The 13,734-nt window shown below is 37.2% G+C and overlaps 1 protein-coding gene across 2 annotated transcripts in view; it reads left to right on the top strand.

The window, feature by feature from the left end:
• rgs12b (regulator of G protein signaling 12b) overlaps positions 1–13,734 on the top strand; it is a 49,427-nt gene that overhangs the window by 19,904 nt on the left and 15,789 nt on the right. For both annotated transcript variants that reach the window (XM_057330596.1, XM_057330597.1), the window contains exon 4: positions 11,299–11,320. In XM_057330596.1, the coding sequence (XP_057186579.1) occupies positions 11,299–11,320 (22 nt within the window). The remainder of the gene's footprint in view (positions 1–11,298; positions 11,321–13,734) is intronic.

The raw sequence follows: 13,734 nt of genomic DNA, 5'->3' as shown, positions 1-13,734 counted from the left end.
GAACATCATCCACAGAGCTGTTCTGAGTTTATTTTACAAGCGTTTCACTGTTTGAGTGAAGCCACCGTTAAACACACACTGAACCTCAAGTGTCTTCGTGACGACCAGCCAAAATAAAAGTCATCCTATTTTGAACCAGATGAAAAAAAGTATTTTCTTGTAGTAAATTTACAAACTATAGTAAACGCTATAGTATACTTTAGTATACTATATATATATAGTATAGTTTTTTTAATGGACAAACCATATATTGTATAGCAAAACATTGAAAATACAGAACTCGAAAAAATGAATTTGGGAAAAACAAAAGATTATATGGCCGTAATTAATCCATGTGTATGTAACATTAATGTCCTTTGTCATTTACCTGCCTATTTATGGAATGAACTGCACTTTTTATACTTGTGCTACAACTATTTGGCCTGTGCTACAAAACTTTATGCCTCTGTAGCACCGATGCTGTGTGCAAAGAAAGTTAACGTACAGCCCTGAAAATTATTCTTTTATGCCAAAAGTCATTAGGATATTAAGTGAAGATCATGTTCCATGGAGATATTTTGTAAATTTCCTACCGTAAATACATAAAAACTTTATTTTTGTGAGTGGATGACATTACAGCATATATCCCATACTTACGTTTGTATTGTCTTGATTAGTTTACTATTATTCTAAAATGATTGAAAAAATATCAATAAGATAAGAGTAAATGATCAATAAGAGTAAGTAACCATAAACTATTCAAACTTTCCGTAGTTCTTAGACCAATTTGCAAAACGTAAACACAAACAGTCAGAAGCGCTTGCTATTTCAGTTTTTGTAACACTACACAAATATTTTAACAAAGTACAACTGACAGAACATTTCGAACGGAATCCAAATGTTGTTCAAACGTTTCCAACACATAAATGTGAAATTTAAAATAAAATAAAAAACTGAAAAAAGGAAGTGCTTCAGGACCAGTGTTGTTTACATCTTGCAAAATGGTCTATATTTACTAAAGAGGACTTTGAATTTCATTTGTGAGACCTATTTAATGTAATAAACCAGATAAAACAAGTAAAAAGCTTTTGTATAAACTCTAAAAACTTTGGATCTATCGCAGGAATCTTAGTTTATATCAATGGTAAAAATTCAAAGTGTCAAACATAAATGTAACATATTTAGATCAGAGTCAGGCTGTCAATTATAAGTGAAGCAAAAATCCTAAAAAAAAGGCATGAAGAATACCCTTAAACATCTCCGCAGGGTTTCCCACCACAAGCTGAAGAACATAATTCTAATGGTCTTGTTTTTGTTCTCTGCAATAAGAGACTCAAGTATTTTTAGTATCTTTCTTTTCACCCTTCAACTCAGGAAATTGTCAATTGTACCACTCACATTTCTGAATGGACCACAAGAGGATTGTATGAAATGCTGCCTTTGTACCAGCAGCCCTGGAATATTTGTATTGCTCTCTCCCTGTTCTGATATGACCCACCACAAGAACCTGCATTTCATTAAGTCCACTCTCACTGCATACTCGTTTACATTACGTCATTCGCCAAACCCCACTTCACTTTTCTTCATTTACAAGTCTTTCAGCGGAATGTTTCGTCAAATGCACGCCGAGCCTCAAACTATTTTTACAGGACGTGGAAACTCAGCTTTTGACTTCCCCGGCTGCTTTTTTAGATACTGGGAAGTTGAGACAGAAGATTATTTGAAGTGGCAGCGCCGCTCTGTGCCGTTGGAGGCCGGGAGGGACTGCTTTCTTTTGTCTTGAATGGAGGGTTTATTTGAGCGGGGATGGCGAAACGGTTGAGTAAGCATTTCTTATTTCCACTGAGGGAGAGAAAGAGGCGCTAGTCTGTGTCGAATAAGATCACCCGGAGAAACGTCTGACATCTGTTCTTGTAGTTACCACGCAGGTCATCGGGAAGTAAAGGAGAATCCCATCTTTTTCTTCAGCTCCTAAATTTCTCGTGAAAATCCCAGACGCTTCCTGCTGAGAGTTGCCATAGTGACAGCACTTCAGACTCCTCATCAGAATGGAACTTCCTCATTTGTAAGAGAGAAAGATTGTGTCAACCTTGCGTTTCGTTGAGCATGTTAGCTCTTGCTGTAGAGGAATGAAATGAGTGAAGTTAAGGCGTAGGAGAGGGATGGAACCGTCAGACAGAGAGTTGGGTCTCTACATGTTTGGAGCCACGCTACGTAAGAGGATCGTGAGACGACCATGAGTGTGAAAAAGAGACTCTCATTTAAAAGAGTCTTGTACTTACATATGGTGAGTTAGATCCGTACGCCTTATGAGAAAATTGTTGACTTTTTTTGTTGTTGTTGTTGTTGTCGTTATGATTTTTTTTTTTTATTCCTTGGTGTGTTTAAAAATCTCTGTTTGTCCCGCATTGTGTTTCGTGTCTAGACTGGAATCATTGTAGACATTAGAGAGCGTCTTTTGTTAGTCCGGACTCGATGGCTAATGTCTTCTAGACCTCCAGACCTGCTGTCTAAAAAAAAAGCAGCGCACATGGGCTTCGCTAAGCTACCTTTGTTTGTTCCCATTAAACGTATGACTTTATGACAGATGTGTGTAGAGATTGTAGATTGTAATGGCTTGCCTATGTGTCCCAAACTGCGTGAGGTGAGAGAGCTGGAGCATTCACAGGGCCAAAGCAAACAGGAAAGTTTTGGGGATGAATTCGTAACGCTTCTTTTTGGCGCGGAATTGTACACCCTCTCTTCTCTCCGCCTCATTCTAACCTTGGGAATTTAGCGCTCGATGCGAGGCACTATTCATTTCAGGTTCAAATGTAAACACTGGAATCTGTTTGTCCGTTAGCTGTTAGACTCACAGTTTCCTGCCTCTTCTCAAACCCGAGTGTGTTTAACATGGGGCTGTTACTTTTCAGACACCTAACTGGAATGCGTCTGTGTGTGTGAGATAGAGGTCATCAAACACATTTATTGACCAGCGTTACAGATAGTTGATATTGTTCATTTGTTTTCACGTGTTTTCACATGTTTCCCCTTGTGACAATACACTTTCAAAAAGGATGTGTAAAATAATAACGCGTATTTGTGTTACGTGTCATTTTGTGTTGATTTGATGTCCTCTAAAAGGGAGAACACAAAGTTGAGCTACGTAACACCAAATGTGTTGTCCTTAACTAAGGACTAGGTTACATTTTCTTTTATTATGCAGTTTGGACGTCAGCATGAAACCAAATTTGGACTTTCTTAACAGACGTTTATGGTCTTGTTGTCCACAATTCATCAATGCATATTATTCCAAAGACAGAGAGGTTTGTCTTTGTCTTTCTGCAAAATGTAATAACTTGCTCCGTCTCTGAAAACTTCTTTTTGGATGATGTCAAAATGACCTCTGACCTGTCTGACTTATGTCCAGACGTTTTGTTTTTATTCACCCACTTTTTGCATTCCAGTGGATCCCAATATGAAATCAAGGCCCGCCCTAAAATTCTTCACATTGATTGTTCATATACTCAGAAAAAGTGAATTGAAAGCAAGCAGTAAAATTGTGTTTAATGTTTAATACCTACTGTACCTTGAAGGTGTAACTTTTGCCTCTCTATCGCCATCTCTGTTTAAAACATAGTATTGCAGGATGCTTAACATAATTACCTTTATGCGGGTTAAAGTCAAAAAATGAAGTCAAACTGACATCTGTGAAATCAGACCTGACAGCTTAAGGGGCGATTCACATTTCGCGTCTTTTGCATTTTTCTTGGCGCTTCGAGATGATTATATTTAGACTTATCAGAGTGCCGCGCGTGCACCGTGCGTCATTTGACAAGAGAAAGTGCCGCGCTCGCGTTTTCCGTGCGGTTTTAGACGCGAAATGTGAATCGCCCCTAACTCAAAAAACATTATTATAGGCTTACAGTTGTGAATCGATGTTAGATAAGGAGACAGTCTTGAACTTTTTTTGATCTTGCTCAATTTCTGATTGTTGCTTGTTTTTATCCAAAAAGTTAGAGCATTAATAAATCCTCTTATTTTCATACAGACATGCGTTTGTGAGAAAGTCTTGTATTTGTGCTGTTCTTCCATGCTCTGTCATAAACTTGTCCATGCCTCAGTTAGTGCATGTTTCAATATTTTAGCACTGCAAGCATAGCACTACAGTGTTGTGTGTGATGTCCACAGCCTTGTGTAAACAAACACATGTGGACGTAAAACAAGTGATGTTTTATATGTAGCGTATGTTTGTATTTAGCACAGATGATTTTTAACTAGGCTTGCGCTACATATCCAAAACTCAGACCTGTCGTATAGGCAAGAATACTTTTTGAATTTCTTGTGTGATATACTGTATATACACTGTAACATCATAAAAATACCACCTCTCCAAGCTTTTCAAATAGCTCAGTATTATAAAACTTTGCAGTGGATAGTGTGTAGGTGGATTGCTGTCGATTAAACCATCATAAGCACTAAGTCAGGTGGCAAGAAATGGTGCAATAACCCATTCGTGTTGATTAGGTCACAGTCACACAACTGAAAAGACCTCCATTGTCATGACAACAGAATCAAATCCAGGTTCACAGTAGGAAATGTACCATACTACAGTAACAACTTTTTGCCGTATGTGTATAGACCGTTTCATTGGACGCGCACCGGGACTGCAGTTATCTTCTGGTCTGTGCTTGGCTAATATAACTATTTATATTATTTTGCTGTATAATAATTGTAGTGAATAACAATTTGTTGAATTTTGTTGTATGTTAATTTTATTTAATAAACAATTTGTTGAATGGGTGCTGTAGTTTGGTCGCATTTGAAGAAACCGTATTGGACATTGACATCTAGCGGCTGAGCTTGGCTCGCAGTCTAAATTCAAAGTAGTGGAGAGACAAGTTTAGCCAAGTAACGTTTCTTCTCGGTTTCTTTTGCTTGTTATCAGAAATGATCTACAGGCACTCTATTGTTTGTGAATGTGTACCGGAAGTTAAGGTCTGTCCACGAACGCGCGCATGCGCAGTAACGTTTGTTTGTGATGTCACTTTGAAACCGTCTATAGGGGCTGATAATGCAGGACTTTTTTATTTTCTATGTGAATATTTTTAAATGTTGTTTTCGGTTAAAAACGAAAAAAAAAATTTTTTTTTAAATGTTTCAAATGTCCACCTATACAGCAGTCCCCGTGGGGGAAATTGATTCTTAAACATACTATAAGATGTTTATTTGAAAAATACAGAAAGGTTTCTGTCAGTGTTATGCTGGGTTCACACCAAACGCGAACAATCGCGTTCCACGCTCTTTATTACTAGCGGGAAAAGTTTGTGACGCAAGCTGACAAACATTTCCAACTTGCACGGAAGAGGAAATTGAAGCGCGTTCGCGGCACTCGCGCCACTCGATTAGCGTCATTCGCATCGCCTTCCGCGAGTTCGAGTCTATTCGCGTTAATTCGCATTTTTGCATTGACTTTGTATGTAATTTATTCACGTAAATTGCTTGATTCGTGTTTGGTGTGAACCCCCCATTAGGTTTAGTTGTGTGGTTAGGGGTAGAGGTTAGAAAATACCATTAGATCAGTATAAGAACAATAGAAGTCTACAGTATGGCAAGTCCCCACGAAGAGACCAAAAACCTGCGAGTGTGTGTGGGGACCTTTATCCTATAAGCGGAGTCTTGTCTGTAACATCAGGAATGTGCCTCATACAGTATACTGATAAGTTCTGTCCATTCGGCTGCACAGAGATGAAAGTATATGTAAACCCTGTGGTATTTATGGAGCTCAACACAGTCTGTCCTGTATTAGAGAATGCTTAGCAGAAAGTGGAGAAAGGGGTTAGACATTACGTCACCAGGGTCAACAAATTGAGAGTGATGCTGAGTAAGATAGGGGGAGTTCCTGACACTGATAACCCATCTGTTGTTCAGAATAATTCATTCTACAAAGGTAAAAAAAAGGGGCAATCAAAAAAGTTATTAACATGACAAGAATATTTACAAGTTTTGATTTTCGCACTTTATTGTCTTTTTATATATATATAAATATATATTAGGGCTTTCAAGCGCCCGCTTATAGCTCAACTAACGCGATCATTATAAAAGTGTTTAAACAACAAAACACATTCACATGCACATATTTGACAATCAGAATGTCAGATATTTCAGGACATAGTTAACAGTTTGTGAATTTTTTTGAGTAAAAAAGAAAAATTATGTAAAAGCAATGCATCAGTCATACAGCTGCTGTGGCTCTGCGGTGTGTCACATGATAAGCAGTGCCGCGTCGCTATGGAAATGTTAAAGTGATTGGCTACCTTCTTAACGGTCGCCTTGGGAAAGCTAGTCAAACACTGTAACTAGCCACTGTAGCTAGTCAAACACTGAAACTAGTCATGTAGCTTGTCAAACACTGAAACTAGTCATGTAGCTAGTCAAACACTGAAACTAGTCATGTAGCTTGTCAAACACTGAAACGGGTGTCAGGTGTAGCCAGGCTTCAGGAATATGGTTTCACAGCCAAAAGGTAGAAAAAGTGAAAAGCACTCTGGAGACAAATACAAACAACATTTTTGGTGTTTCGCGGTTCTTTTATTTTGTTATTTTTTTCTGTTAATTATTAAGAGTTTCAGAAAACATTGTTTGGTCTTATAAGATCAATTAAAAAATGCACTGAAAAGTTATAGATGGTTGATTATTTGTCTAGGTAAGTATATATTTTTTCATAGATTAAAACTAGCTTTTAAAATACGCAAACTGGCAATACTATGTAAAGTGGTTCAAAACATCTCCCTTTAAAACGCTATTGGTTAAAGGAATATGACTTGGCCTGAAAAAAAGTCAGTCAGAAGAAATTTGTTCACTTTAATCCATGCATACACATACATGCATATATTTAAGGAAAATCTAAAAATGAATAAACATTTATATATAATTTCAATTATTAGTAAATATAAATAAATACATGTAAATATTTCCTAAATATGTATTCATGTGTATGTGTTTGTATTTATAAATACAAAATTAATATGCACAGTAGGGCTGCAACAACTAATCGATAAAATCGATAATAATCGACAATGAAATTCGTTGTCAACGAATTTCATTATCGATTAGTTGGTCTGTGACGTCACTTGCGAGATGCGCAGTTATAAATCAAGCGCGTCTTCTTCCCTTTTAAAATTACCGTTTTAGATGTGTCTCTCCGTGCAGCATGAGCTGCGCAGTTTTAAAGTCAGATGTGGTTCTCCGTGGATGCGTCTCTTCGTGCAGCGCAAGGTGCGCAGTTTTAAAGTCAGATGTGGTTCTCCGTGGATGCGTCTCTTCGTGCAGCGCAAGATGCGCAGTTTTAAAGTCAGATGTGGTTCTCCGTGGATGCGTCTCTTCGTGCAGCGCGAGGTGCGCAGTTTTAAAGTCACACTTGTCTCTCCGTGCAGCGCGAGTCACACAGTTTTAAAGTCAGACGTGTCTCTCCGTGGATGCGTCTCTACGTGCGGCACAAGTTGCGCAGTTTTAAAGTCAGACGTGACTCTCGGTGCATGCGTCTCTCCGTGCAGCGCGAGGTGCGCAGTTTTAAAGTCAGACGTGTTTTGCATGCATCTCTTCAAGCTGCGCAGTTTTAAAATTTAAAGGGGAGAGGTGTTTTAAATTACAAAATTAAAGATTATATTAGTAAAACCCAATTTGTGGCGTTTGCACTTTGCAAAGTACATAATAGGCTAAATACCCTGGTTTGGTGGTTTATTTAGTTCAGAGGTGGGTAACGAAGTACATTTACTTGAGAACTGTACTTCAGTACACTTTTTGAGTATTTGTAGTATTACTTTTTCTGTTTACTTTTTACTGTACTTCACTACATTTGAATGACAAATATCTCACTTTTCATGGCACAAAGAAATGATTCCTTGGCCGACCCTCCCCTCCCTGCACATTTGGGAGAGACTATTGTCAGTTCCTTCTAATATGACACACCTGAATCAACTCACCAGGTGTATTAATTATGGAGATATTCACAACATTTTGGGAGAAGGCTAATGAGTTCAGTTGTGTATACTTTTCCCATATCTGCAAAAGATGTAATTACATTTTATCCGATTAATCGATTAATCGAGAAAAAACGACCAACTAACCGATTATCAAAATAATCGTTGGTTGCAGCCCTAATGCACAGTACATAGACATATATTATGTAAACACAAACTTTTATTCTGGATGCGATTAATCGCGATTAATCATTTGACAGCCCTAATATATATATATACAGTATAATATATATATATATATATATATATATTGATCTATGAGCTAGAAACACTAGTCTGATACCTAAACATCTAGGGCTGATGAATGAACGGTTAAAGGGTTGAACCTTACAATGTAAACTACAGCTATTGTCTGCATGAGAAAGCTATTCCAGAAAGACTTCTATAACAGTGAGATTTACTATGGTGATGATGTTGCATGAAAGGTCTATTACTCACAGCTGTGTGACAATAAATCAAGATTCAGTTTTAGACTGGCAACAACATTGAAGCAGCTGTAACATCTGCTCTGTCAACCATGGCTCAGTGTCTGTGATCCAACAACATCCATGATCTTAAGAAAAGAGACAGATTTGAGTTTAAAATGGTCTGGAATGTGAAGGGTGGAGAGGTTGGAAGAAGGGGGCTTGGAAAAAGCAACTTATATATCAATATGTGGTTACAAGCAGTTTGACTGCCAAAATATGAAGGAAACCCAATGGAATTAGAGGAGGAGGAGGGGAGAGAAAGAAGGGGTTAGAGGGTCCAAAAGGAATACAGAACAGAATATGAAAACAAGTGAGAGTAGTATGTGTGTGCAAAATAGTTAATACTGTAGTGTGGTTAGTATAAAAACATTTTATTTTGTCAGGTTCTAAAGAAGAACTAATAACTCAGAAGTCAGCGTTGTTCAGTTGATCACTGCATTTGAATTTGTGCTCTTTCTTACAGAATGTGCAAAATGTAATGGTATATGTAAACAATACCTTGATGCTTAGATTTTGTGGTATGCAAAACGTATTAAAAATATTTTTTTCACTTAAAAGTTTTTCTTGCAAATTTGCAGTCTTTTAAGTTTGTTTGTTTTACCGTATTTCTCTGTAAAAAATCCCATAAAAAAGTTTCTTACAAAATAACCGTTTTTTCATGTAAAATTACGTTTTTTAATGTTTTGTTTCTTGTAAATTTGCAGTCTTTTTCTGTAATTTGACATTTTTTATTGTATTGCAAAAATATGTGAAAATCTGTAAAAAAAAAAAAAAAAAAAAAATTCTGTATAACTGCAGGCCTCAAAGGGGATGAGGTAAGACGGTATGGAATGTGTCCCTCACAATAGTGGACCATAAACAATGAGATTGTGCTGATGTTATCTCAAAACATACAAATCACTGACTGCTAAAATGAAGATTTCATATTGTTATTTTACTACTCCAAAGTGATTTTCAACTGTAGTTAGTTTGCCCGTCTCACTCATTTTAAATGCAGTAATAAGTAACAACGAGGTTGTTTTTGGCTCAATAACACAGTCCTGTCGGGAAATTAATTGTTGCAGTTAGAATATTGAGTGTTTAGACTACAATGGAAACTCCATCTATCTTTCTCTTGGTAGCAGCCACCAGACATTTGGATTTCTCTTTTGTCATCTGCTCTGTAATTTTATTTCTGCATTGTGCACATTCAGACTCCCCTTTTTGAATTTCTTTCCTTTTTATGTTTTTTTAATCAATAGCCATTTTAAGGCCTAAATTGAATCTTAGCCTTCAGAGCTCAGACAAAGCTTTCACAGATTTCTGCAGAATTGCAAGTCATTTATAAAATTCAATTCGTTTTCCAGTCCCTTGACTCATATTTTGGCTTCTTTAATTGTGTTTTTGTGAACAATTGAACTGAAATAATTTAAAGTATATGTAAAAATGTTTTTGAATATAATTTTTGAAGCTGCAATCCATGCAATATTTGCCTTTGTCGCCATCTCTGTTTGAAATTTAGAAAAATTGCAGGTTACTTAATGTATTTGTTTGCATGGGCAGAAGTCAAGTGATGTCAAAGTAACATTTCCCACAGAGTCATACCTGACAATTCAACTTAAATAAATAAATCATAATGATCTTAAACTTACTGTTGCGAATCAGTGTGAGATGGTTTTGCGTAAGAAGGCGCTTTTGAACACTGAAGTTTAATGCAGCTTTAATGGGATAGTTCAATCCAAAATGAAAAGTCTGCCATCATTTACTCGCCCTGTTGCCATTTTAAACCTGTATGACTTTCTTACTTCCGCAGAACACAAAAGAAGATATTTTGAAGAAAGTTGGTAACCGAACAGCGCCGGCACCTATTCACTTCTATTGTATGGGCACAAAATCAATGTAAGTGAATGGGTGCTGGTTAACAACATTCTTCAAAATATCTTCTTTTGTGTTCTGTGGAAGAAAGAAAGTCATACACGTTTGAAATGACGAGAGGGTAAGTAAATGATGACAGAATTTTCATTTTTGGGTGAACTATCGCTTTAAAAATGATTTTAAATATCAATGAATGTATTGTATTTTTCTTACAGTTGTTCTGTTTAAGACACATTTAACCATCCAACTCAGTACATGCTGTGTTTTGTGTTCCCTAGATTAAGTTTGGCTCTGACTTTAGTCAATAATCTGTTGATTATTTAAAAAAACGACCACTTTGCAAACAAAATATTTGACTTCTAAACCAATGTATTTATTTCTTCAAACAAAGTATGTGTGAAAAAGATATTTGTAAAAAGCTATGTAATCCCCACACTTCCTGGCCATTTCGTCACAGACTGACCTTTGAGCTCACATGTAAAGGAAATCACTCATTTGGCATTCGTCCCATACAAACACTTTACACATCCACTTACCTGAATGCCACTGATGTGACTATAGTAATGCATCATTTAACCCTTGCAATAAATGCCTCATCGCTGTTTCAATGGATAAGGTTTCGAAATTGATACAATTCTTATAGAATGACAATTTCATCTCTACCATCATTATTTCTTCACATTGTGTAAATGACTCAATTTAAGGGTTTTATCACCCAGTGGCATGCCGAGGCGAAATCACACTGGGCGGCTCTAATGTGTCACTGTGGGCGGGGTCTAGAATCTCAGGGTATTGTTGGAATGTACCTGATGTGTCTCATTATCTCTGAGTGAGTGTGAGAAAGGCTGTACCAGTAAAACAGGAAGAGCTGGTGTGTGTGTATCATGCCACCAAAGTACCCTATTATGTTGGAGACTTCGGTTTATAAGGTTGTTGAAGATAGTCACTCATACATGTCTTTCTGTGTTCTCTTGCAGTCTGCGACTGTCTCCGATGGTGGTGAGTACTCAATCGCATTTTCATTATAACATCATCAAATCACATCTGTTTACATGTGGCACAAACTTCATTCGTCTTGTTTTTTCTTTCTCTAACTCAGATCTAAGCTTGTGTTCATCATCTGTACTGTTTTTTCTGCCTGTAGTTATACTTTTCTCTGCTTCCTAAAACTGTTGTTTCTGTTTAAATCTCTCAGGGATCCAATTACTTCTTTCATTGCAGTCCTGTTTTTCTGTTGTGTTGTTCGCTCCGTTGCTGTCTGTGCTTCTTTTTTAAGCTAATTTCAATGCTAATGTTGTTTATATCTGTAGATCTGAACCAGATAGGGTTTTATCCAAAAGAAGGGAAAAGAAAACACCATTTTGACTCTCTTGTAGTTTGTCCTGATTTCTTAAAAGGTTTGGCTTTTCCAGTGTCTCTTCTGTATCAATAGAGAAGGTCTTGTTGCAAAAATTCATAGCAGAGAGGGTTAGTTTTGCTCGGTGTTACAGAGTTTGTATAGAGGTAAACAATGTGTGATTTCATGTTAGATCCGTTGCAATATTTTCTGTGATCTGACGTTGTATGTTTCATCCTTTAATCACCATATGCACTTTTTCATAACGTAGTTTTAGGTGAGCAAATTACACGCCTGCTAAACCTTCAGTCCAATTTCACGAAACAAGCCAAAAAGAACACCACCATTCAGATCTCTGTGTAATTCATTAAACCCAAGTTACAATTTGGCCCAAATCTCTGTACTTCAATTCCAACTGCTCAAGAAGCACCAGCCGTGAACAAGCCCTAAGTCACTGCTCCCCCTGTCCCCCCATCAACGCCCCAATTAGCATGTGTGAATGTGCCAGGGTCTCTGCGAATGTTTGCTTAACGCTGCCAGCCAGAGCCGTAGATCTTTCAGCCTCACGCATAACAAAAGGCATGGAGGGCCAAATGTATGCACACAAACTGTGAGGAACTAACCGAACTGTTGCTTCTCCAATCACATGATCGTTGCGTATGGGTCATGTATGGCCACAGAATAGCGTCTGTTGTTGGTCTAATCACGATGCTCATCAAACATAAAGCCTGTGAGAGGATCTGACCCGAAATCAACTCGTAGTTAGCCAGGACAATCTGGCTGGATCAGTGTTTAGATGCCGGGGCCAGTTTTGTTTCTTAGAAACGGCTCCAGGATCAATTATCAACATGACTGGGTGTCTTAAATCTGTCGAGAGAGACGAGAGTGAGCCAAGAACCACTTGTATCGTCTGTAAATCTGGCATTACTAATTGCCATCGATCTTGAGATCAAAGTGCAAATCTCAGCAACCTTGTGTTTTCTTTATTACTGATGTCTCTGGTCCTCGGCTGTGTTCTCGTAGACGGTGAGAATTTTACAGTCTGGGCCTTTTTTTGCTGAATACTTTACAGTATTTATGCATCTACTATAATGGGACCCATGGGCAGTGACACGGTATATGCAGTCAAAATCGCATTATATAACAATTCAGGTCCTTTAATCTGATTGGATGAGCAATGTTTCCAGAGCGCTAATATTTAGCATAACAGATTTTCACCTTACTGATAGCTCAGATGTCAGTTGTTGGTGGTTTAAATACCCATGTGAAGTCTCTCTTAAAGCATTTTTTTTTTTTATGCAGTTTTCCATAGTCAGATAAGTGAATTGTCATATCCATAAGAGAGTTGTCAGATCCATAACGGTCCATATTCCTAATAAATGAAAAACTTTTATGGTAAAAAGAGCCATTCCTTCTCCATTTGTTGGGTATTATTGCTTCTGGTTGGTACATTTTAATTCAAATAAATGCTACAAAGAAACGTGCATCCTTTTCGTCATATGCATAACTCATGAATTTTTCTCTTGAAAAATTTACGCTTAGACAATTTTTTTTTATGTCTGGACTCACTCATTAGGGGTTTAGTAAAATATAAACTGAGAATTCAATATATTAGTAATAAATACATTCTCTGCAAATTTATATTTCAAGTTTTGACTAAAAATGTCAAATCCATAACGCTGGAATTGCACAGGAATTGCACATTTGCAGCTGTGCGTTTGTCCGTATGTCAACATTTGGTGATTCAAATACCCATGTCAGGTCTCTCTTTAAGTTTTTAAAGCATTCGTTTTATTTTTAGTGTTTGTTTTTCCATAGTCTGGTAAGTGCCATTTTCAGGAGTGTCACATCCATAACGGTACATATTCCTCATGAATGGGCACATGAAAATTAAGATAAAGTAACTATTTTATGTTCTGTGAAAAGGCATCCCTTCTCCATTTGTTGGCTATTATTGCTTCTGGTTTGAGCATTTTAATTTAAAGAAATCCTACAAAGTTTGCCGTCCCCCTGAAACCGTGTCCTTTTTTGTCACATCCATAACGCATGTTTATTTCCCTTTTTTAAAATAGAAAAC

Source organism: Triplophysa rosa, linkage group LG4, assembly GCF_024868665.1.
Source record: "Triplophysa rosa linkage group LG4, Trosa_1v2, whole genome shotgun sequence".
NCBI classification, from domain to species: Eukaryota; Metazoa; Chordata; class Actinopteri; order Cypriniformes; family Nemacheilidae; genus Triplophysa; species Triplophysa rosa.
The sequence above is the reverse complement of the archived record's forward strand: the minus strand, read 5'-3'. Positions and strand labels throughout refer to the sequence as shown.